The sequence below is a fragment of the Aspergillus brunneoviolaceus genome, assembly GCF_003184695.1.
Source record: "Aspergillus brunneoviolaceus CBS 621.78 unplaced genomic scaffold BO95scaffold_43, whole genome shotgun sequence".
NCBI lineage: Eukaryota > Fungi > Ascomycota > Eurotiomycetes > Eurotiales > Aspergillaceae > Aspergillus > Aspergillus brunneoviolaceus.
The window spans coordinates 278,661-298,235 of NW_020290773.1; the positions used below are offsets into that span (position 1 = coordinate 278,661).

At 53.4% G+C, this 19,575-nt stretch overlaps 8 protein-coding genes across 8 annotated transcripts; 5 read left to right on the forward strand and 3 right to left on the reverse strand.

Moving 5' to 3' along the window:
- Positions 1-143: 143 nt before the first annotated feature.
- BO95DRAFT_416153 (class I glutamine amidotransferase-like protein) lies at positions 144-1,055 on the forward strand (the record flags this gene model as incomplete). The annotated part of the gene is made up of 2 exons (XM_025584382.1): positions 144-865; positions 931-1,055. Exons 1-2 carry the CDS (start codon positions 265-267, stop codon positions 1,053-1,055), a joined length of 726 nt encoding a protein of 241 aa, XP_025441152.1. The 5' UTR covers positions 144-264.
- Positions 1,056-1,499: 444 nt separating this feature from the next.
- On the reverse strand, positions 1,500-2,496 carry BO95DRAFT_444014 (GNAT family N-acetyltransferase). Its single transcript, XM_025586790.1, has one exon. It carries the CDS (start codon positions 2,372-2,374, stop codon positions 1,805-1,807), a length of 570 nt encoding a protein of 189 aa, XP_025441153.1. The 5' UTR covers positions 2,375-2,496; the 3' UTR covers positions 1,500-1,804.
- A 516-nt stretch (positions 2,497-3,012) lies between these two features.
- Positions 3,013-5,314, reverse strand: BO95DRAFT_515435 (uncharacterized protein). The gene is made up of 5 exons (XM_025591751.1): positions 5,095-5,314; positions 4,734-5,025; positions 4,435-4,633; positions 4,094-4,384; positions 3,013-4,018 (listed from the first exon to the last, which is right to left on the reverse strand). Exons 1-5 carry the CDS (start codon positions 5,217-5,219, stop codon positions 3,150-3,152), a joined length of 1,776 nt encoding a protein of 591 aa, XP_025441154.1. The 5' UTR covers positions 5,220-5,314; the 3' UTR covers positions 3,013-3,149.
- A 512-nt stretch (positions 5,315-5,826) lies between these two features.
- Positions 5,827-9,572, forward strand: BO95DRAFT_499277 (uncharacterized protein). Its single transcript, XM_025590954.1, has 6 exons — positions 5,827-6,063; positions 6,184-7,546; positions 7,624-7,809; positions 7,875-7,934; positions 7,994-8,197; positions 8,265-9,572. The coding sequence occupies exons 1-6, from the start codon at positions 6,031-6,033 to the stop codon at positions 9,359-9,361; spliced, it is 2,943 nt and encodes a 980-aa protein (XP_025441155.1). The 5' UTR covers positions 5,827-6,030; the 3' UTR covers positions 9,362-9,572.
- Positions 9,573-9,811: 239 nt separating this feature from the next.
- BO95DRAFT_499285 (uncharacterized protein) lies at positions 9,812-10,745 on the reverse strand (the record flags this gene model as incomplete). Its single annotated transcript, XM_025590955.1, has 2 exons — positions 9,812-10,645; positions 10,715-10,745. The coding sequence occupies 2 exons, from the start codon at positions 10,743-10,745 to the stop codon at positions 10,044-10,046; spliced, it is 633 nt and encodes a 210-aa protein (XP_025441156.1). The 3' UTR covers positions 9,812-10,043.
- A 1,608-nt stretch (positions 10,746-12,353) lies between these two features.
- Positions 12,354-13,217, forward strand: BO95DRAFT_432985 (uncharacterized protein; the record flags this gene model as incomplete). The annotated part of the gene is made up of 1 exon (XM_025585077.1): positions 12,354-13,217. One exon carries the CDS (start codon positions 12,354-12,356, stop codon positions 13,215-13,217), a length of 864 nt encoding a protein of 287 aa, XP_025441157.1.
- A 647-nt stretch (positions 13,218-13,864) lies between these two features.
- On the forward strand, positions 13,865-15,903 carry BO95DRAFT_365890 (CoA-transferase family III; the record flags this gene model as incomplete). The annotated part of the gene is made up of 6 exons (XM_025582718.1): positions 13,865-14,136; positions 14,199-14,408; positions 14,477-15,191; positions 15,252-15,334; positions 15,400-15,478; positions 15,544-15,903. 6 exons carry the CDS (start codon positions 13,865-13,867, stop codon positions 15,901-15,903), a joined length of 1,719 nt encoding a protein of 572 aa, XP_025441158.1.
- Positions 15,904-17,091: 1,188 nt separating this feature from the next.
- On the forward strand, positions 17,092-18,724 carry BO95DRAFT_365660 (MFS transporter; the record flags this gene model as incomplete). The annotated part of the gene is made up of 2 exons (XM_025582706.1): positions 17,092-17,463; positions 17,522-18,724. 2 exons carry the CDS (start codon positions 17,092-17,094, stop codon positions 18,722-18,724), a joined length of 1,575 nt encoding a protein of 524 aa, XP_025441159.1.
- Positions 18,725-19,575: the final 851 nt, after the last annotated feature.

Genomic DNA, 19,575 nt, shown 5'->3' on the forward strand with positions numbered 1-19,575 from the left:
GATGCAAAGCGATTCCTTATCGATAACATGCAATCTCCGGGCCGGCGCTGGACTCCGCAACTCCTCAGCTCCGCAACTCCGGATGTCCCACGCTTTGACCGCGTCTTCTCGTATTCAACAGGAGCAAGCATAAATAGCTGAAAGATTCCCCAATGGGATAAAAGAATCAACAAGAAGCAGAAGCACATAACAACAGTATCCAACACCTTCTCGACAGAACATACCTTTCTTTCCTCCCCCTCACAATTTTACGCAATCGAAAACATGCCTGCCCGCAAAGCCCTAATCGCAGTAACCTCCGCCACCGCCACTCTATTTAACGGCAAGGAGCGCACCGGTCTCTTCATTAGTGAGGCCTTGCACCCCTACCGCGCCCTCGTGGCCGCCGGTTTCGAGGTCGATCTGGCCTCGGAGACTGGCAGCTACACGGCGGACTGGCTCTCCCAGCAACCCGACTTCCTGCACGGCGAGGACCTGGCCATCTGGAACGACGTGGACAGCGAGTTCCGACAGAAGCTCGACCACATGCGGCCCGCCGCCGAGATCCTCGCCGACCCAGCGGCCGAGTATGGGCTATTCTACGCCTCCGCGGGCCATGCCGCGCTGATCGACTACCCCACCGCTCGCGCGCTGCAGCAGATCGCCGAGCAGGTGTGGGCGGCCGGCGGCGTGGTGGCCTCCGTGTGCCACGGGCCCGCTATCTTCGCGGACCTGCGCGACCGGGCGACAGGTACCCCGATCATCCAGGGGCGGAAGATCACGGGATTCACGACTGAAGCCGAGGAGACGATGGGGGTTATGGCGGAGTTGCGCGGGCTCGGAGCGGAGATGGTGGAGGAACTGGCGCAGCGGTTAGGGGCGAAGTGTAAGTTCCTTTCATTCATGTTCCTACAATTCCGATTGAGAAGCTGATTTTCTGGGGTTGAACAGATGAACGATCTGCGGGCATCTGGGATGATTTCCACGTGGTGGACGGGCGGCTGGTGACAGGGCAGAACCCGGCGAGTGCGACGTCGACCGCCCTAGCTGCTATTGAAGTGTTTGATAAACTGTGATTCCTGGTTCATTTGTACAGGAGGTAGTATTTTGTTATTTAATTTTGTATTGCGTTCTGGAATCTGACCTGCGGAGCTTCGCAGAGATTTCTTGTCGATTTGTGGACCTCGGTAGTAATGTTTTCAAGTTATTGTCAAGTCTTTTGGTCTACCTCCAGTCACTGGTATACCGCTCATGCCTAAATGAGAGAATCCTTCACACCACAAGTCATACTGACCCAAGCTCTGCTGTACTCAGTAAGACTTAGCCTTCAATTAAGGAAGAACACTATCATCTTTTGGTGCTTCCGAATATCTTATAATGTCCATAGTATTGTGCAGCACTCGTGTTGATGGAGAAAGCCATCAACTTTAGGAACTTAACGAACCGCCCAAACGGCATGAAGTCCACTCGTAGTCATAATTATCATAGTCATCAAACACTTCTATATAGTGTCACAGGCCCTCTGAGAATTGAAAATGCGTGACAAGCACAGGCAAGCCTCCAGATGTCCATCTCAACACCGAAAATATCAACCACCCCCAGTGTATCAACCACCCCCAGTGCTGTCCGTCCACGAGCAACCCCCCTAAACACACCAAGTCTAAATGAACCACCAAACACACACTCTCTCCGACAGACTGATTCCTTCCAAAATCCCCCGTAATCGCAGCACGCAACCTTCATCAGCCCACCACACACCACACGCCCACACTGATCAATCCGCTCAATAGCCCAACATATCTAAATCCATCATTGAACAGCCACCTCACACCGCCCCCACCGCCAACTCCTTCTCAAACTCCACAAGCCTCAACTCATCCGGCGGAAGCGAGATACTCGTCACCTCCCCAGTCCTTACATACCCACAGCGCTCATACCACCGGATCAACGCGACGCGCGTATCCAGCGCATTCAGCCCGGTCCTCCTTACCCCCCACATCTCCCGGCACAATTTCTCCGCCTGGACCATGACGCGCCGCCCGAGCCCGCCCTGCTGATGGCGCTGATCGACGGCCAAAAGCGCCAGGCGGGCGACGGCGTCCCGATCGGGGAGCTGTTTCTTGAAGATATTGACGCAGGCGACTACCTCCTCCGCCTCATCTTTTTGGTCTCCGTCTTGGGGTTCGGTGGTGGTGGTGGTGGCGACGAGGAAGGCGCCGTCCGGGTTGGCGATGCGCGCGAGCATGTCGTCCAGCTGGACGTGGAAGCGCGCCCCCAGGGATAGGTCGCCGGTCCAGTCGGCGCGGGTGTCGGCGGCGCGGAAGGCGGATTCGATTAGGTCCCGCAGGCGCGGGGCGTCGGCTGCGGTTGCGAGGCGGAAATGGAAGTGGGCCATCTTGGGCTTGAGGCGGGGTTGATGGGTGGGGAGGAGGAGTGGAGTGTCGGCTGAGTTGATTTGAATCAATGGTGGACAGATCTGATGTGAAATAGTGGATGTGAAATAGTAGAAAAAAAACTCAAATCAAAGGAAATTCAGATAAAGTTGAGGCGTATCGTGTTGCACGGCGATCAACGAGTTTAAGTAGACCGGAGACGCGCGCCCTTCGACTGACGTCCGCGCACTAGCGCCCTTCAATTGACATTACGGTGATTAAGGGGCTGAGCGAATAATGATTCGTCCACAATAAGCATAGCGTGCTAGTCGAGCTAGAGGTGTAGTAATCTTATGTGAATAATTATTGTCACTCGTGTAGTGAGATTTGCCTTTCACTGGACAGCTCGGATATACCGGGCTTTATTGACATCGGCCCCAAGCCTATAATCCTTAGCGTGTACCGGTCGGGAGCCGCATGCTTACCAATGCTTATCAGACGACGGGTCTATAAGAAAAGATGTTGTTGCTTATCTCAGACCTAGTCGACTTTCGGTAAGTTACCTGTCTTCTGACTCATGCTCGTGCGGCTGCTGGTACGTGAATTAGAGATTGGTAGGCATGGGTCTGCACTTCCGAAAGTGGTAACAAAGAAATGAAAAGCTTATGATTCATGTTGAAACTTGTCTCGCTGCTGCATGGATATCTCAGAAGCTATCTGAAGGCTCTCTTTTATCATCGTGTGATCCGCCACCGTGTTGCGACTAAAATTGCTCTTACAGGGGCAGTGGCAACACTGCTAGAAAATTGACTGCATCTCTCCAGTCGCATGCTCAAGACCGCACATTGTCTCGCTACTAAGCATGGGCAGCTCCACTCGATAAGGGAACCATTGCGACGCTAGACTGGCTCCTCGATGGCTGGTCACCAGGACCTTGAATACAAGATCCGACCGGCTGCCCGCCACGACCCCCAGAAGGCTATTCAGAAACCGCATCACCCCATCCATCCAGTACAGATTAAGCTCATTGCTCAGAAAGTCCACCCCGTCGATCATGCAAACAACGATCCCGGCGGGGGCCCTCTTGACTACCTCGGCGAAAAGATGGCACAGGGTGGACACATCCTGCGTCGCGATGGTATGCAGGTGCTCCTCGACCAGGAACGTGAGATCAAGTCTGTGAGTCTCGTAGAGATTCAGGGTCACCTGGGCGATGAGCGACCGTAGCATTCCTGCAGCACCGGCGAAGCTATCTTGAGAATCGCAGTGCTGGCGGCAGAAGAATACCATCGGCACCACGCGCTCGGCGGGGGCAAGAGTCTTGATCATCACGGAGCAGAGATAGGTCAGTGGCGAGACGGGCCCCTCTTCTAAGATATCCTCCTCCATGCGTGACACAACCAGGACCTCGGAACGCATGTCCTGAAGCCAGCTGCGAAACCGGGCATCCTGCAGCACACCCGCCACCTGGTCTTGGGCATCATCGTCCAAGAGTCTACCGGAGAGAAGTAATGTGGTTCGCTCAGTGGCTATAATGTTGACCGTGCAACCCATGATATCGACCTCGGAAAATGGATTCGCGAAGTGCAGCGCAGTGAGGAGCTGCTCGATGGTGATGGACACCCGCGCGGCGCTAGCAGCCTTCGCGGCGTTGTAGTCATCAACCACTAGACAAAAAAAAATCAGTAGTAAGCACCAAGGAGGCCAACTCTTCTGAGAAATGGAGCACATGCTGGACTCACTCGGTTGTAATTGCTTCCACCTCTCCAGCAGAATTGCCTCAACTCTCTCCCACGAGCCTGCGGCTATCCGCTTTACGTCTCTCATCTCGTCTATCATTTCGTCCTGTCCTTTGCCCAAACGCACCACGTTCTGTCCCATATCATGGACCTCGGTGTTCAAGCAGATTTTGACAGCTTTCTCAAATGCATTCGCTGCTTCTCCCACACGAGTGACAATCTGATGTTCGAGATCTTGACCGTAGTCGTCCTGCTGGACGAACGCCTTGGATCTCTCCCAGGTACCTCGCACCACTGCGCGGGAGTGAGACACGCCGTCAGAATGGCAAGAACGCAATTCTTACCTCCTCTAGTCCTGGCCATCCATTGCGTGAGATCATCGACCGCGTCTAGGACGCTCATATAGAGGTCCTGCGCCTTTTCCAGAAGCGTCTTGCTCCAAGCGTAGGTATAGAGGTAGGGTGAGGCATCCTCAATCGGCTGCGATAGACTATCCAACGACCCGAGAATGAGCTCGCGAACGGCACTCATGCGATTCGCTGCCTGGATAGAAGAAAGATCAGTATCGTGAGAGAGCAAGGGGAACAATTGTGCGGGAATCCAGGCTCAAATGCGACAGACACACAGCAGAAGCCGGACGCACATTGTAAATGAGTTTGAGCCCTCCGCAGAGAACTCCCATATAATCACCGCTGGGGATTAGCTGCGTTAGGAACTCTAGCCGGGAAGCCACGTCCCCAACGAGTCGAATCGATTTGCGGAAGAAGTTCCTTTTCCCGTTCTGCCGGTAGCGTAGGTCCAGCGCTTTCTGTGCCTCGCTCCGGACCTCTTCCCATGTATGGGTGTGCTCGAAGATGTATTGGGCCTGATTGTCTCCCGTCGTTTTGAAGTATGCCCGCATGGTGCTCTTGAATCGCTCCTTCCGATTTGCGACACTGGAACGTGGACGCGGATCATGCCTTCAGCTACACATTCATTCCAACTCAGCTTGACGAACGACTCACCGAGCCGGGGGATCCGGGATCTTTTGCTTCCTCAGCCGTTGTGCTTCGGCAAACGCCCAAGCTGGGTCGATCTTGGGCGCATTGTGTTGGATCCAGGGCGTGACGGTCCTTGTTGCGGGTTCCATGGTTTGAAAAGAGACGTCGAAAATGTTTCATAGACGCATGTTGTGGTTGAGCGAGCTGAGATTGTCGACCGTCGCTGTCCGCTTCAGATGAGGGCCCTTCTTCGTTTACGGAGGTGGGGTCCAAGTGAGATGGGCGCTCCTGGTTAACCCCGCGGAAAAGACTCGCATGCCACCTGGTTCGCCGGAGTTCGCCGGCACCGTACGCATGCATAGCTGCCTCAACATTGTTTGCTTCCACGTATGCGGGAGAAGGTCCGAGCGGACGAACCATTTCCCATATCTTAGCATGAGTCTGCACGTCAGCACGTCCGGTCACACCGGCACACTGCATATGTTAGTCGACCGCCAATCGCTACATTTGACAGTTTCGTATATGCGGCAGCTGAGCACAGCTGAGCATCCCTATAGTAGCTTGGAATATTGAGCGAGCTTCTGGTTCTGGACTAGGCACTGAACTATAAAGCTTGCCGCCATTGATGGAGACAGATCCTTGGCTTCTCTCCAACTCGGTTGCCCATCTTTTACGCTGATTTTTGAACCCTGAGGTACACCTGGAATCATGACGACCACATTGACTACCACGGAGGTTGACCTTACCCTCCAACTCGGACACGAGGATCAATCGTCAGAGACCGATCATACCCCGCCTGATGTAATTCCACGGGCAACAGTGGAGGAGTGGTTTGAAACCAGCAAACGCTCGCTCTCGTAGTTTGAGGAGCTGGAAAGCCGGACTCAGAAAGTTGTGGAGGCCCATAGCTTTGACTGGCAAGATGCCTTACGAGATATCTCTGACAGTCTCTTCGAGGAGATGCAGATGCTGCGGCAAATGAACAAGTCGCTGGTCGCGCTACTAGATGGGCCGCGAAAGGAGAACGAGAACGATAGGGGCGAGGAACAGGATGAGGGGGAGGAGGAGAACGAGTCAAATAAAGACGAGGAGGAAGACACCGCGGAAATGGAGATCTCTATGGCACAGATCCGTCATCTGCCTTGGGCCGAAGTGGCCCTTCTTAGGACTCCGCCCCCGAAGCGCTTTGCTGTTGAGGTTCCGTACAATGAGCCAACGGCTGGCGATATTCAGCAGCTTGGTGCTTCTTTGGCATCGGATATGGAATTACCCATCCTCGCCGGAGAAGCCACAGACTGTTTGCCGCTGAACACCATGCCTGAACGAATCCGCCTCAACTGCCATCGGCTAAAGAGCTTTCTTGATTATCAGTTCTGCAGCGGGGAGTTGCCCTACAATGGTCAGAGCCCCCTGTCAATTCTCCGACCATTCAAACTGCTACTCTATCTTGACAAGCCAATTCGGTCTAAGGTGGCGGAGTTCGAAACCATCCGGAAAGAACTGCAGGACTCATCCGAAGAGGAGTATATACAGGCTCTTCATGATTCTCCAGTGGTAGACATGGCTTACACGAAAGATAATATATCAGAGCTCGGGGTCCTAGAGCTGACGGCTCTAATCATGGATTGTCGCTGCTTGGTGCAGTTCATGGATGATACCCTTCGTCCAGCACAAACGCACCTGGCCGCTGCTCCAGACATGGTACGCTTCGTTGATCTCTGGTTCGTCTTTGCTCAAGGTTCTCTGGTCTATATCAAAGGTAGCAGCCCTCCCCAGAAGATTTGGAAGGTGGTGCAACGGACCGGCGGCCGTCGAATCCTGGAAACCTCTGAGCAGTTCAACGACGAAAAAAGCATTGGTAGCTGGGCTCCCCTGGTGTTAGACTGCTTCTATCTGGACTTCGACGGGGTTCGATTTATTCCTGTCTTCCGTCAGTTCGAAATTAGTGGTTTTGATGGCGTTCAGGCCGCCAAGTCGCTCCCCGTGCTCCCGCTCCCGGTAGCGGAGCGGGAGGGATTCGCCGACCGAGCGCACCTCATGGCCCGGGGAAAGCAATTCGTCGACTGCACCCAGAAAGTTTTGCATCTGGATTACAGTGGCAGATGTCATTATTTGGACCCCTCTGGTCGCAAACTGACCGACTTAGTCGACAAAATCCCCCGGAGCGCCTCCTGCTACTCGGAACAGATCGACAGCGATGTGATTGTGGACTTCACCCGTGCCTTGGGGGAAATCCCCTGGTGGCGCCCCGTGACGGTAGATCATGCCTTTGGAGAAACCTCAACGTCTGAGACAGGAACAGCACTCGGGATCGAGAAGGATGGGACCTGGGATAAGCGATTTACGGATGACTTTATGGACGCCCAGAACCGCATGTGGGACTCCTGGGCCAAGACTGGAGGCGGGCCAACTGGTGATGATCTGATGATTCTGCCCGACCGGGTTTTTGCCTTCGTGCTGTCGACCAGACGATGGGGTACGTACTTGGTAGAGACTGGCCCCGATTGCATGGTGCTCTTTCGCTAATTCATATGGGGTTCGCCGTCCAAACAGCTTGTCTTCGGATCGGGCGTGGACCCAATGGCGCTGAGCGCTTGCAGGAGAGACCAAAGAAAGACAACCCTTGGTTGAAATTGCGCCTCCCAGATGGCCACAAGGATTTAGTGCAGTCCTTGATCCACTCGCACTTTGCCAAACAGAAATCTGGAGGTGTGCATTTTGACTTGTTGAGAAACAAAGGTATGCCATCTGTTCCTTACCCCTCTACCTGTCCTTTCAGTGTCGTCGCTAAAAGCTGGGGGCAGGGAATGGAGTAACGATCCTCTTACATGGGGTCCCGGGCGTCGGGAAAACGTCGACAGCTGGTATGTCCTCAAGATTCTTGAGTCTGTTATAGGTCCAAGCCCTGACAATTTCGAATCAGAGTGCGCGGCAATAAGTAATGGCAGACCTCTACTCCCTGTAACATGTGGTGATCTTGGACTTACTGCAGGCGAAGTGGAGGAGAAGCTCAAGGAAGTCTTTCGTCTCGCCCAGGACTGGGGCTGCATCATGCTCTTGGATGAAGCGGATGTGTTCCTGGCTCAACGCCGGGCATATGACGTGGAGAGAAATGCGCTGGTGTCTGGTAAGATTGAACTGGTAATCCTGGTCAAGTACGTGCCCGCTAATTGGGTGACCATCCGAGTGATCAGTTTTCCTCCGCACCCTGGAGTACTACGAGGGCATCTTATTCCTCACCACCAACCGAGTCGGAGTCTTCGATGAAGCCTTCAAGTCCCGGATCCACATGTCACTGTATTACCCGCCGCTGAATTGGCCGCAAACCTACGAAATCTGGTCCAGTCACATCGATGTGGCGAACGAGGCCGGGGTCGTTGCTGACAAGGGGGAGTTGACCAGCCTCGCGAATGAAATCTTCTACGCGCAAGCCCGCCCGGGATCGGGCCCTGTCTGGAACGGCCGGCAGATCCGCAATGCCTTCCAGAGTGCCCTTGCGCTGGCCGCATTTCACACGGAGAAGGGGGCCCAGATCGAGCTCCGGAGACATTATTTTGTCAATGTCTTCACGGTCTCCGATAACTTCAGCAGATATATCTGGACGACTCAGAACAGGCAAGACGACGCGGAACGCAATCGAGGCTCGATGGTGCGACGAGACGACTATGTTTATGATGGATCGGGGGTGCTCAACCTGCAGCCTCCTCAGCAATTGACTGCTGGGTTGCAGCCTGTATACGCGCCGGGAGGCATACAGTCCACCCCTTCGCCGTTTGGCCACTCGAACCAACCGCAAATGGGGAGTTTGAGCGGCGGTGGGCAGCCTTATCCAGGCGACCCCCGCAATCTCCAGACCGGTATTCAGGCCCCTCCCGTTGTTCCCCTGGGTCAGCACTCCATTCTGCAATTGCAAGAACCTAGCCCACAACTGACACTCCCTGCTCAACTGAATATGCCAAGCAATAATGGCCTGAAAGACAATTATACCTTACAACACTTGCTGCAACAGCAACAGCAACAGCAACAGCAACAACAACAACAACAAAAACTATCAAATCCACAACTGACAGTGCAACCGCAAATTAGCCTATCCAGAAACAACAGCATTGCCGACAATTATACTTTGCAACAATTGCAACAACAGCAGTTGCAACAGTGGCAGCAACAGCAACAGCAACAGCACATTCCTCGATCTGAGGTTCAGGCATCGCAGAACCCAACCACTACACCAGAGTCTGGACTACCGTCTCTCGGCCAGAATTTCAATCACCAGTCGCCAAATATGCCATGATAGCGTAAAAAGACAGATTCATAGACTCCAGGTGTTGTCTGCGTCCGGGAGCATCGTTAAAGTCTGCTTTTGGATTCAAGTGACAGCAGACCAATCGTCAGGGTTTCCAAAATGGCAATAATCAATGCGTAAATCATATGAACTGATGTTGGGACTAGGCCCCAAGTCAGTGAATCGAGTTCTTTCCCCCCCGGCGAAAATTTGACAGAAGCAAAATATAATTGCTTTTCCTTTTGAATGTGCTGTCTGACTCCTCAGATTTCTTCCTAATAAATTCACAATGTTCTCCCAAACCACTTAATTTGCCTCAGACATGTCGGGGTTTGGGCTCTGATCTCGTTATTTACACTGTAACTCAGCCAGAAACATCTTAGCCTCCAGGGCAAGCGTGCCCACAAATTTGCCAATCATCAGATGCGTCAACCCGACTGAGGAGCAAATCTTGTTCTGGCCCAAAGAACTCTCAACAGAGAATCGCATCTCATTTACCATTTCTTCAATCTAGGTCACAAAGCACGAATTATTTTGTCAAGTACACTCAAAGCCATTCTCCCTGTCACTTATCCCTCCCCATCCTCACTCTCCATCGTCATCTCGCTTACCCTCCATGGCTACTCCCAGTCCTCCAACCGCCTCACCAAAGAACCCAACATCCCAACCCACCTCCCCCTCCAATACACCCTCAGCCACTCCTCACCGGATCAACCGCCGGAACCACCTTCTTCGGCCTCGCCTGCCTCTCCAATCCACCGCAGTGAGCCTGAAGATGATAAACGTAGTTCAGCAGCCTCGCCGCCATGAAAACCTCAAACGCATCGACCCGCTCCGCGCCCGGTGTCAGATCCGTGCCGGGAAACAGCAGCGGTCTCGCGCGCATCACCGCCATTGTCCACCACAGCAGCGCATAGGCAGTGAACTTCTTACGGGCCGTGCAGCTCGCCCAGGTTGGCGGGGTGTCAGGACGAATAAAATGCACGTGCTGGGTCGGGTCGCCCACGATCTTCATGAGCGTGTGAAAACAGGTCTGCTTCTGGCCGGGGCGGAGGGACCCGTCGGCGCCGAACCAGGTGCCTCTCGCGGAGATAAAATTGCGGAGGACGGGCGCGAGGTGGGTGTCGGTGTGGATGAGGTCCCAGAGGTTGGCGGTGGTGGGGAGGCCCAGGGCGCCGGCGAGGTATCTCTGGTTGTTTTTGATGGCGCAGGCCCAGTTGGCGCTGTAGGCGGAAAGGCCGGGCCAAGTGCACGGCTGGGTTTGTGGTGGAGATGGGGTGGTGATGGTGTGGGCTGGGGGGGTGATTAGTTTGGTGATTGGGGTTTAGAGTCGGGACTCTAAGCTTTGGGTGGGGGACGGACCTGGGATTGGGGTTGGGGTTGGGTTTGACATTTTGATTGAAGTATTCACGGTTGAGTAAAGTCTTGGGTTTGTTTCTGAATGTCTCATGAGTCAGCAAATGTAAGTAGCCCAGCACCAAGTTTGAATCTTTGGAGGGGGGGAGGGCGCTCGAGGTGCATGGGAATAGTCTTGCTGAACTCTCGCGAGCATTTTCTTACCTGTGGCTGTGGATCACAATGCTTGTTCCCGGTATTAAATGTTGATTTGTCAACGTCGAAAGCCGCAGCCTTGGTGGATGGAAGGTCTTGGCAATGTTCCAGTTGTAGGGGACTGGAGAGGACTGGAAAAAATGGAGAGGACCGGAGAAGACAGGAAAGGACTGGAGAGAGCTGGAGAGAGCTGGAGAGACCCGGAGAGAGCTGGAGAGGGCTGATAGGTGTCGGCAATTTCGCTCTCGTAGATTGTTGCTGGCAAGATTGCCGACGTGGAAAGAAGATGATGAAGAGAAAGAAGAAGACGAGAAAGAAGAATAAAAAAGTTGAGAAAGGGAACAAGAACTTTTTATCTACTAAGGCTTTTCTCCCTGGTTCCCCCAGTCCTAGAAAGCTGTCTGTGCCCTTTAGACCGGAGAAAATGGCAGAGAACAGAAGACTAAGGATTCCTTCTGATCCTGTACCTGGTAACTACCTGCTGGTTGAAACGTTTTCATACAGTGATAGATCACGACTTGCTCTTGATATCTCAAATCGCTTTGCTGAAGCCCTGGGCTGCTGTTAGAGGAGCCAACCGTTGCGATTAGGGTTACGTCCTTTCAGACTGCGGGACTAGAGCATTTTATGTTATAACTCAAAGTCATGAGGGTTCCATCTATTTGGGCTATGCATTCGGCCGACAGCCTACAAGTTAGGTCCGGGGTTGATTTCATACCTCACAGCGTGACATACTTCCCCAAGTCATCTTGTTTTGGCTCACGTTACTGAACCAAGCCATAACATAATATTGCAAGAAACGTTCAAATCACAGCTTTACAGCTTGATAGTATGTCTTTCATTATGTAAATTATAAGCGTTCTATACCTATGTAAGAAGCACTTGAGGTATTAAACCTTCCTAGTGACCTCATACTCTTTCTTCTAGATTCACCATAGGGCTTTATGACAATGAATGATATGACGGAGAAAGAGCAGTGTGAGTATAAGGGCCGTGAATAAGTATGTATAGACTATTACTGCTAGGGCTATGAGCGTGCTTCTTTGAACAAAGAAAGGATAATCAAGCACAGACATAGCTTAAATTAAAAGCTTGTACAAACTAGAAAAACCTTTTGTTGTAAGCTTAACAGCTCTTGCAAGAAAAAGTCGAACCTATCCAGGCAAGGATGTTGAAAGACTCGCCTGAGACCTGGCATTCTTAAAGACTCCTCGTTGTAGTGTTCCCGAGATTCTACGCCAAAGTGGTGGTTGTCGATCTTTCATGAAACAAACAATGCCAATGTCAACAGGTATAAAGCCACAGCCGTTGCCGATCCTTTTATACTCCCAAGATCATCACTGGCTCATTCGTCAAGGTCAAAGTCTACCATCACCAGACCCGACGGACACTAGTCACGGTGTGCATCTTATCCACCCAAGCCCTACTACCCTTGTCTAACCCTGCGACAATGTCTCAAATCACTGTCATGCTCCTCTACCCCGTTCTCTTCGCTCTCACGGTGATTGGAATGGGAATACCCAACCGTACTGAACCCAGTGCGGAGCTCGAGGCGTATCACGCCTACGCCATGTGGAACCCGCACTCCGCGGCTTTCGACACCATTCTGCTGGACAACGTCATGCAGGGATACCTGCGCGAGCAAGGCAGCATCATGGTGCTGAAGCCCGAGCCGGAGGCGTACGCTCTCGGCGCCGACCTCGTGACGAACCTCGAGCGTCTGATGAACGACGTTGTCCTGGAGCTCTTGGCGCTCCTTCCCGGCCGCGCGGAGGACCATCTCGCGGAGATTGAGGAAGTCTGCGATCTCATGTTCGGCAAGGGGCTCGCCGCGATTCTGGTTGAGGAGTTCCTGGAGGAGGCCACGGTGGAGGACCTGAACGATCTCGAGCTCACAGTGGGTCTCCTCCAGCGCGCCGTCGATGGCCTCGTGCCGGACATTCGCGCCCTCCTGCCCAAGCTGGAGCAGGTGGTCGGCCATGTGATGCACCTCGGTGAGGAGGAAGACACCGCCACGCCCGCCGACATGTTGCAGAATATTGAGCACTACCTCCTCGAGGAGGTCTTCCTTTCTCCGGATGTGGTGGCTGTCCTGCGCAAGGTCAAGGACTATGGCGCAAAGTTTCAGAAAGTCCTGCCCCGGCAGTTTCGGGAGCGGTTCGTCCAGCTCACGCCACCCGGCGGCTGGACGTTCGAGTTGTCACTTAATGTGAATAGTGGCGAGGATGAGGCTGAGCTGACGATTGATTTGAGTATTCAGGATATCCTCAACCGCTGGGAAGAGCGCAAGGCTTCTGAGAAGGTCGAGCTCTAGGGGGTTGATCGGATATCGCCGGATGGAACATCCCTTTTCTATCTTGAAGAGGCATTTCATTGATTTTAGACTGTTTTGCTGCGAAGAAAAATATTATCTATTACATCTTTCACCTTTATTAATCTCAGAGATTTTACCTTGCGTATACTTTAACCGGGCTTTCGTCCGCTTCTGCGCGGTTTTAAAGTAGTGTGGATAGAGCTGGAGCCAAGATCGCGACCTGCCATACAGACGGTTGCCACCAAACTTATTATGACCTCCTTTCACGAGGAGTGATACAGTGCCTTGTTAAAAAATAATGTCTCGCTAAGCCTGCATAAGCTCAAAATTATCCACGCAACCCCATCACAACCGCAGTGGGTCACACTGCCGATCAGTTGCTCTGTCCAGCAGCCGGAGACTGACCGCCAGGCCGCTGCACCCACCACGCAACCATCGTATGCTGTGCAACCAAGCAGGTTGATGTGAAAAGTGGGGTTGGGACAAGGGTGATGTTGTTGTGTTGTAGAATGGGCTCATGTGGAGGTCAAGCATGATAAGCGTGAGGTTCCCCTTCATAACCCGCGTCGACCCCCCCAGTGTGTTGTTTTCCATTTTCCGATTGCCGACCGATATACTTGCTTTAACCGAAAATCCCAACAGGCAAAATGCCATCAGCATCCACCTACTCGGTCCCCCAGGAATCGAAGCAGGTCTTCGAGACTGGCATCCTGAACAATCCACTTTTCAGCCATCTTCCCCCAGAGCTGCCGAAGCTAGGTGGATATGTGCAGTTCGAGGGCTCCGCACAGCCCAGCATCCCCATCAATTGGAGATTTGCAGAGAGTATCTCCGCGCTGAAGGCATTCGAAGCGACCATGGTCAATTACTTGGTAATTCGAAAGTATCAGGTTGACCCGGTCAGAGTCACCATCGACACGTGAGTTCACACCTAGCTGAAACGCAGGCTCTGCATCTAGCTGACAATGTGTCGTGTCGTAGAGACCATGCGTCGCTGTATTTCATGAGTCCGCTACTTGCACAGATAGTTGATTCCGATGGCAAGCCAAAACCAATCAACCTCTTCGGCTCCAGCATGGCTCAGCTATTTCCCGAGCAGGACAGACATCGCGCGACCGATGGCGATCATCGGCGTCTCGCGACCAATATCTACAAGACCAAGGATGGTCGATTCTACCATGTACATGGTAGGTCCCAGCCCTCTAAAGCCCCTTGCAATCAACAAGAAGAGTCATCAGATTGACACGGCATGCAGGCAGCATGAACCCCGACCCAACCCTGACAGCGCTGGGCCTTCCCCTCGAGAGACCCGCCGAAGATACTTACCAGTCAGCCGTCGAGCGCATCCAAGGAGCAGTCTCCCAGTACGACTCCGCCACGCTGGACCACCTAATGAACGAACAGACCCGTCAGGCCGGCACGATCGCATGGACCTCGGACGAGTATTTCGCCTCGGAGCACGGTCGCCAAAACAGCCACGTGGGTTTATATGAGATCGAGAAGGATGTGTACGCCGCCCAGCCTCCGTCCTGGTGGCATGAACAGCCCAGCCTGCCCTCATCACCCAAGCGACCGCTCGCCGGCCTCAAGGTTGTAGATCTGACTCGGGTGATTGCCGCTCCCTCCATCACCCGGGGATTGGCCGAGCTTGGCGCGAGCGTCATGCGGGTCACCTCGCCTCATGTCACCGATATGTCGGTGCTGCACCCCGACCTCAACTGGGGGAAATGGAACTGCTCGCTCCACCTGAAGGAGGAAGCCGACCGGGAGCGACTGCGGCAGTTGATCCGCGAGGCGGACGTCGTCGTAGACGGGTATCGGCCCGGCGTGATGGATCGTCTGGGGTTCAGTCGGCGGGAAGTTTTCGATTTGGTGAAAGATCGATCATATGGGATCCTACATGTGCGCGAGAATTGTTATGGGTGGCATGGGCCTTGGAGCCACCGGAGTGGGTGGCAGCAGATTAGTGATGCAGTGGGTACACCTACCCAATACTTCTTTCTCTCACTCGGCTAACTTGCAATCTTGCAATAGTGTTGTGGTGTATCGATGAGCTTTGGGCAGGCGATGGGCTTGGATGAACCTGTAACTCCAGTCTTCCCTAACTCAGATTATTGGTGAGTTCGCTCGGTTGGCCTTGAACTCTAGCTGTCTTCAGCTGACAGCCGTGGATATTATATAGTACTGGCGTTGCGGGAGTGGCCGCCATCCTTGAAGCACTAGTGAGAAGAGCAGACCACGGAGGCAGCTATGGCATTGATGTAGGGCTCTTCCCCCGCACTTTCCCATTGGAAGAGCTCCAGCTAATCAGCTGTATCGTGTACAGGTCTCTCTCAACTACTACTCGCAATGGCTGGTCCGCTCGTGCGGCACCTACGACCAGGAGGTCTGGTCCGAGCTGTGGACACGCCACGGCTCGCCCGTCTTCCGCCACTACCACGCCATGCCTTACCTACTGCCGGAGATGATGAAGCTGCTGCACCAGCACAACGCACAGACACTGTTCCGCTCGGAGTTCTTTGAGACTCGTCACTCAGGTGCGATTGACGCGAGTTTCAGGGTAATAAAGCCCGTCGCGCAGTTCGAGGGGGCGGCCGTGGCGCTTGGGTATAATGTGGGGACGCGGGGTAACGGAGTGGATTCACCGGTTTGGCCGGCCGATTTGAGGACGGAAGTAGTGCGGTGAGGGGTAGCCATGAATGCGGCTGCATACTGCATAGGTAAACAGAACAAAGTCCCAGGTTGCAGTTGCATGGTTGAAGAACGTCGGGAAGGCTCTTTGTGCCAGGTAAAGTGGGGTGGCTGTCTTGTGACGCCTGCTAACAGGGGTTGGGGCGTGGTGAGAGCGGGGATGATCAAGGCTGCCCGCAGTCAACACTCGATGCCTCCAACACAAGCCGGTTGTTGTAAAAACACAAGTCGGTGGTAAGAGCTTCACGTGAAGAAGTGTCTATTTTGAACCATCGTGCGATCATCGAGAAACTCATCTTGAGAACCATGGAAGTTAGCACATGTGTAAGTTCTAAGCAAGGGGATGGTGCGACAGCCGGCTCCATCCACGTGCGGTCGGATATCGTGCCGATTTCTGTCATCATTGTCAGCAAGCATAAGCAAACGCTTTGCAGGGTTGGTTGGACATTTTCCAGCTCCTAACGCATCTTGCTTCCATGCCGGGAAGAGATCAGCTTCAGCAACACGAGAAACGTTCGGTGGCCAGGCCACAACACAAGAGCAGCGCGACAAATCGGATTGGTCAAATCAAATGCCGAAAGTGGGCCACTGACTCAGTGTGGCCCGGGTTCAATCATAAGTTCCAAGTTGAAGCTGCCCAGACCATGGGCCACAATCCTAGCACTGAATCAGCGCTTCCTCCCCGGGATTGCCCTCAAATCAAAATTCATCCGCTCAAGAACCTTGACGCTTAACGCCTATCCCCGCTCTGCTGCTGGCTTGCTTCGATTCTGCAATCCTTCGCCCAGTCAAACCAATCACCCTTCAAGAGTGTCCGCTGTGACCTTCAGCACAATAACTTGTGCCTATGCACAAGGTCAATATGCAGCCGAAACCGCCGACAGCATCCTGGTTTATGCATACCTTTATGCTGCCAGCACACTTTAGCCCCAATCCCATCATCAACAGCCCCATTTATAATCTTCAAGCATCGCTCTTACCTTGCATTTTGCAGTCTTTATTTTGTACCCGCCAAAATTTCTCTTTCTAATATATATTTAATACCGTTGTAGTCTCGTCTACATCGCCTCACTTTATCCGCTCGTTAACCTTTTCTTCATCTCCCACAGCGATCGTCCTCTTTCTACACTCTAATATCTAGCACGACTAATTTTCCGATTGGCGGAAACTCACTAGGCGGACCATGGAGGACGTGGAAAGCCAACGGCGCTTCTCGGAGAAATCTGCATACTCGGGCACATCCAACGACCAACCCACCCTAACAGAAGATACAACTGCCCCGGCTACCGCTACACCAACACGTCCACTGTTTCCCGAAACCGACCTCAGTCGAGGCATTGTGGGATGGGATGGGCAGGATGATCCTCACAATCCACAGAATTTCGCCAGTGGGCGCAAATGGGGCTTGCTCGCCCTGATCAGCTCCATCACCTTTATCTCACCCCTCGCATCGAGTATGTTCTCTCCGGCCGTGGGCTACGTGGGCAAAGACTTTGGGGTGTCCAACGAGTACCTCCTGTCATTTAGTGTTACTATCTTCTTGCTGGGGTATACGGTATGTTTTACCCGGTGACATATCCTTCATAGCTAATCTGATGAATACCTTGCGCTAGATTGGACCCCTTTTCCTCGCCCCACTCAGTGAGATCTACGGTCGTCGTATCGTGCTCAGCTGCGCCAACTGGTTCTTCGTGGTATGGCAGATCGGCTGCGCCCTCGCACCCAACATCTCCGCTCTGATTGTCTTCCGCCTTCTTGCCGGCATGGGCGGTGTCGGCAGTCTCACGCTCGGCGCCGGTGTTATCGCCGACCTTTTCCCCACCGAACAACGCGGCATGGCCACTTCCATCTGGGCCCTCGGCCCACTGATCGGTCCCGTCGTTGGGCCCATCGCCGGCGGCTTCATCGGCGAGACCATCGGCTGGCGCTGGGTGTTCTGGATTCTCCTCATCGCCGGCGGGTGCATCGCCGCAGGTATCGAAGTTCTTAACCGGGAGACCTACGCCCCTGTCCTGATCCGGTGGAAGACCGAAAAGCTCGCCAAGGAACTCAACCGCAGCGACCTGCGCAGCGCGTACGACAAAATCACCACCAACCAAGGCGGGCCCCGTCTCAGCGAGGCCCTGAAGCTGGGCCTCAGCCGCCCCTTCCTCCTCCTCTTCAAGTCCCCCATCGTCCTATTACTATCCGTCTACATGGCCTTCGTCTACGGCCTGCTCTATCTCTTCTTCACGACCATCTCCTCCGTCTTCCAGGAGGATTACGGCTGGTCGACGGGCATCTCCGGACTCGCCTACCTGGGGATCGGCATCGGCTTCATGACGGGACTCGCCTTGATCGCCTTCTCGAGCGACCGCATCGTCGCCAAGCTGACCGCGCGCAACGGGGGCAAGTTCGAGCCCGAAATGCGGCTGGTGACCATGATCTTCTTCAGCTGTATCCTGCCCATCAGCTTCTTCTGGTACGGCTGGTCCGCCAAGTATAAAGTGCACTGGATCGTGCCGATCATCGGCATGGCCCCCTTCGGGATCGGCATGATGGGCATCTACATGCCCATCCAGACCTACGTCATCGACTGCTACCCGGCGTACGCGGCGTCGGCCAACGCGGCCCTCACGGCCACGCGGTCGCTCGTCGGCGCCCTCCTGCCCCTCGCGGGCCCGGCCATGTTCGATGCCCTCGGGCTGGGATGGGGCAATTCGTTGCTCGGGTTCATTGCGCTGGCGTTTGTGCCGGTGCCGATTCTGTTCAACCGGTATGGCAAGACGATTCGGGAGAAGTTCCCCGTGGATCTGGAGGGGAAAAAGGGGAAGTAAGCTCGGGGAAGTGGTTCCGGGGGCGGGTTCTCGTCTGATGTTTCGGGTGTTGTGTAGAGTTATAGAGGTTAAATAGACACGTCTCTCCTTCAATCTGGTGGGGCTGGCAGGTAGCAAGCGGTACGACTCGGGTGTGTTGGTCCCCCGTCGCCCGCTCTGCTTTGCCCGCAGGCTACTCTTTATTCCATTTCAAAATGGCCTAGGGACTGGAATCAAAAGCATTCGTTATTCTATGAGTCTTTGCGTGTTCCATTTTTCGTCGGTGTTTCTAAATGTTAGGTCATGTGATTTAAGGGTATTCACCAACCTTGAAGTGTGTGCCCATCTTCAGATCTCAGCTGGTTCAACCAGCCGACCAAACAGCGAAAATTCAAGATATAATTCTTATCATCCATCGCTACGTTCATGAAACTTCGGGTAATTTTATTGTCCTAAAGTTCGGTGATAGGAGTCGATTGTCAGATAATGATTTTGAATGGTCCACATATATTTATTTTCCGATGGCCCTCAAGTGCTCACAGCACACTTTTAGTAGAGACTGTAGCTTCTGAGTTTGACAACCTACACGACCAAAAGAATGAATAAGATCAAGGTAGTCTCAATACAGTCAGCAATTCACTACTCGAAAACTGGACTGCCTGTAGCAGTCGAGGTGGACCATGGTCAACTCAACCACGTGTCACGTGATCACCACATAGGTTCCTCCTGCTTGGCCAGCCAATTTACAGCTTGCTTTAAACTTCACTTAGTGATCGAGGGCTATTGTCTTGAACTTATAACTTGAAAATGTACATCCAAGTACGAGAAGTCTCATTCTAGGGGGACCATCTGGATATACTAGTTTAACTGAC